The sequence below is a fragment of the Aplysia californica genome, unplaced genomic scaffold, assembly GCF_000002075.1.
Source record: "Aplysia californica isolate F4 #8 unplaced genomic scaffold, AplCal3.0 scaffold00068, whole genome shotgun sequence".
NCBI lineage: Eukaryota > Metazoa > Mollusca > Gastropoda > Aplysiida > Aplysiidae > Aplysia > Aplysia californica.
The window spans coordinates 790,725-792,211 of record NW_004797338.1 but is presented as its reverse complement, the minus strand read 5'-3'; the positions used below and the strand labels follow the sequence as shown (position 1 = coordinate 792,211).

Genomic DNA, 1,487 nt, shown 5'->3' with positions numbered 1-1,487 from the left:
CACCTCTCTAGCTTCAACAGCACACGGTCTGCTCCAACTATCAAAGCACCCTGGAAACAGCAGGTCACAAGAGAGTGACAAAAATACAAAAGAAGTAGAGGAAAATGACAATAGTAAGGATCAGGAAAGAAAAAGCAGCAGTTCCCTGTTGTAGATCAGGCACAGTTATGAGCGTGGCATGAGTCAGCCCATTTACAATTCTACTATGCTTGAACAAGAAATGTCCCTCCTTTGGGAATTGCCTAAAGACACTTCAGTCAGTGGCACTGCCCAGGGGCCCCGCTTCTAAAAAGGAACAAAAATGTATAATACATGGAAAAGCAATACCTAGGTAAAAACCTAAAGCTGAGACAAACGGAAACTAAAAAGTTCAAACCAATATTCCTTTATTCATTTTCTATTCCGATCATGGGTTTATATTTCTAAAAAAACCCAGTTGTTTCCTTCAGAATTCAATAAATACTGAAAGGAAAAGACGAGTAAGACCAGAATGTCACTGGTAAACTAGCTGGCAAGAGAATATTATGCGTGCTCAGCTGAGCAGTGAAATTATACGACACATCGATTTTTCAAAGTAAAAAAAGAGAAATACAGTTCTCTATTTCCAGATACAAAATCTTTTCTGAAGGACATTTTGTTACCCTTTGAAAAAAAATAATAAAAAGAGGGCAGGGGAAAGGCGGGGGTTAGACCTCTTTGTCGTATTTCATTTCAAAAGCAAAACTCTATTTTAATGAGCATTCAAAGGGTTATAAAGACTACAGTTACCAAAGCAGTTTGGACGCACATGATCTTTATATCGTCACATAAACAATACATATTTATATTTGGAAGTAATTTAATTCTAAGTTCAAAGACATTAAATTCTAAAATATATTTACAAACACTGTAGTAAACACTTACTTACCTCACCGTTACAGAAGCAAAATATTATAGCTACAAGGGTTCCCTGAAAAGATATAAAACGAATGGAGATTTTTTTTAAAAGTCAAAATAATATTCTGCAGCATTGAAAAAGGCGGTACAAAGAAAGGGTAGATGAACGATATCATAACACACATTACCCCCAACGTTCTAGATGTATAAGTTATGTTTCTTTTGAAACAAAATAGCTGATGACGTTGCCTGTCACGTAATTTTGTGTGGAAACGATCTGCCTGTGCTTCCTGATTCAGTTCGTGTCCACGCAAAATTATGTGACAGGCATTACAAGGTTAAGCTGAAGTCTTTATAGTAGGTGAAACGCATTTTCTTTCTTCACACACATGCACGCACACAGAAACATAATTATACACATGCACGTCATCATACACACGTACACTCACAGAAACACACAAACACATACAAACATACCCATACATCACAATAATTAGGAAGGAGAGATAGACAGAGAGAGAGAGAGAGGGAGAGAGAGAGAGAGGGGGAGATAGAGAGAGAGAGAGATAAATAGATAGAGAGAGAGAGAGAGAGAGAGAGAGAGAGAGAGG

The 1,487-nt window shown here is 37.3% G+C and overlaps 1 protein-coding gene across 1 annotated transcript in view; it reads right to left on the bottom strand.

Annotated features, from left to right (window-relative positions):
- LOC101862483 (calcitonin receptor) overlaps nt 1-1,487 on the bottom strand; it is a gene marked incomplete at its 5' end in the record, with an annotated part of 19,129 nt that overhangs the window by 11,057 nt on the left and 6,585 nt on the right. The window contains 1 exon segment of the mRNA XM_005093723.3: nt 908-949. Coding sequence (XP_005093780.3) covers nt 908-949 — 42 coding nt within the window.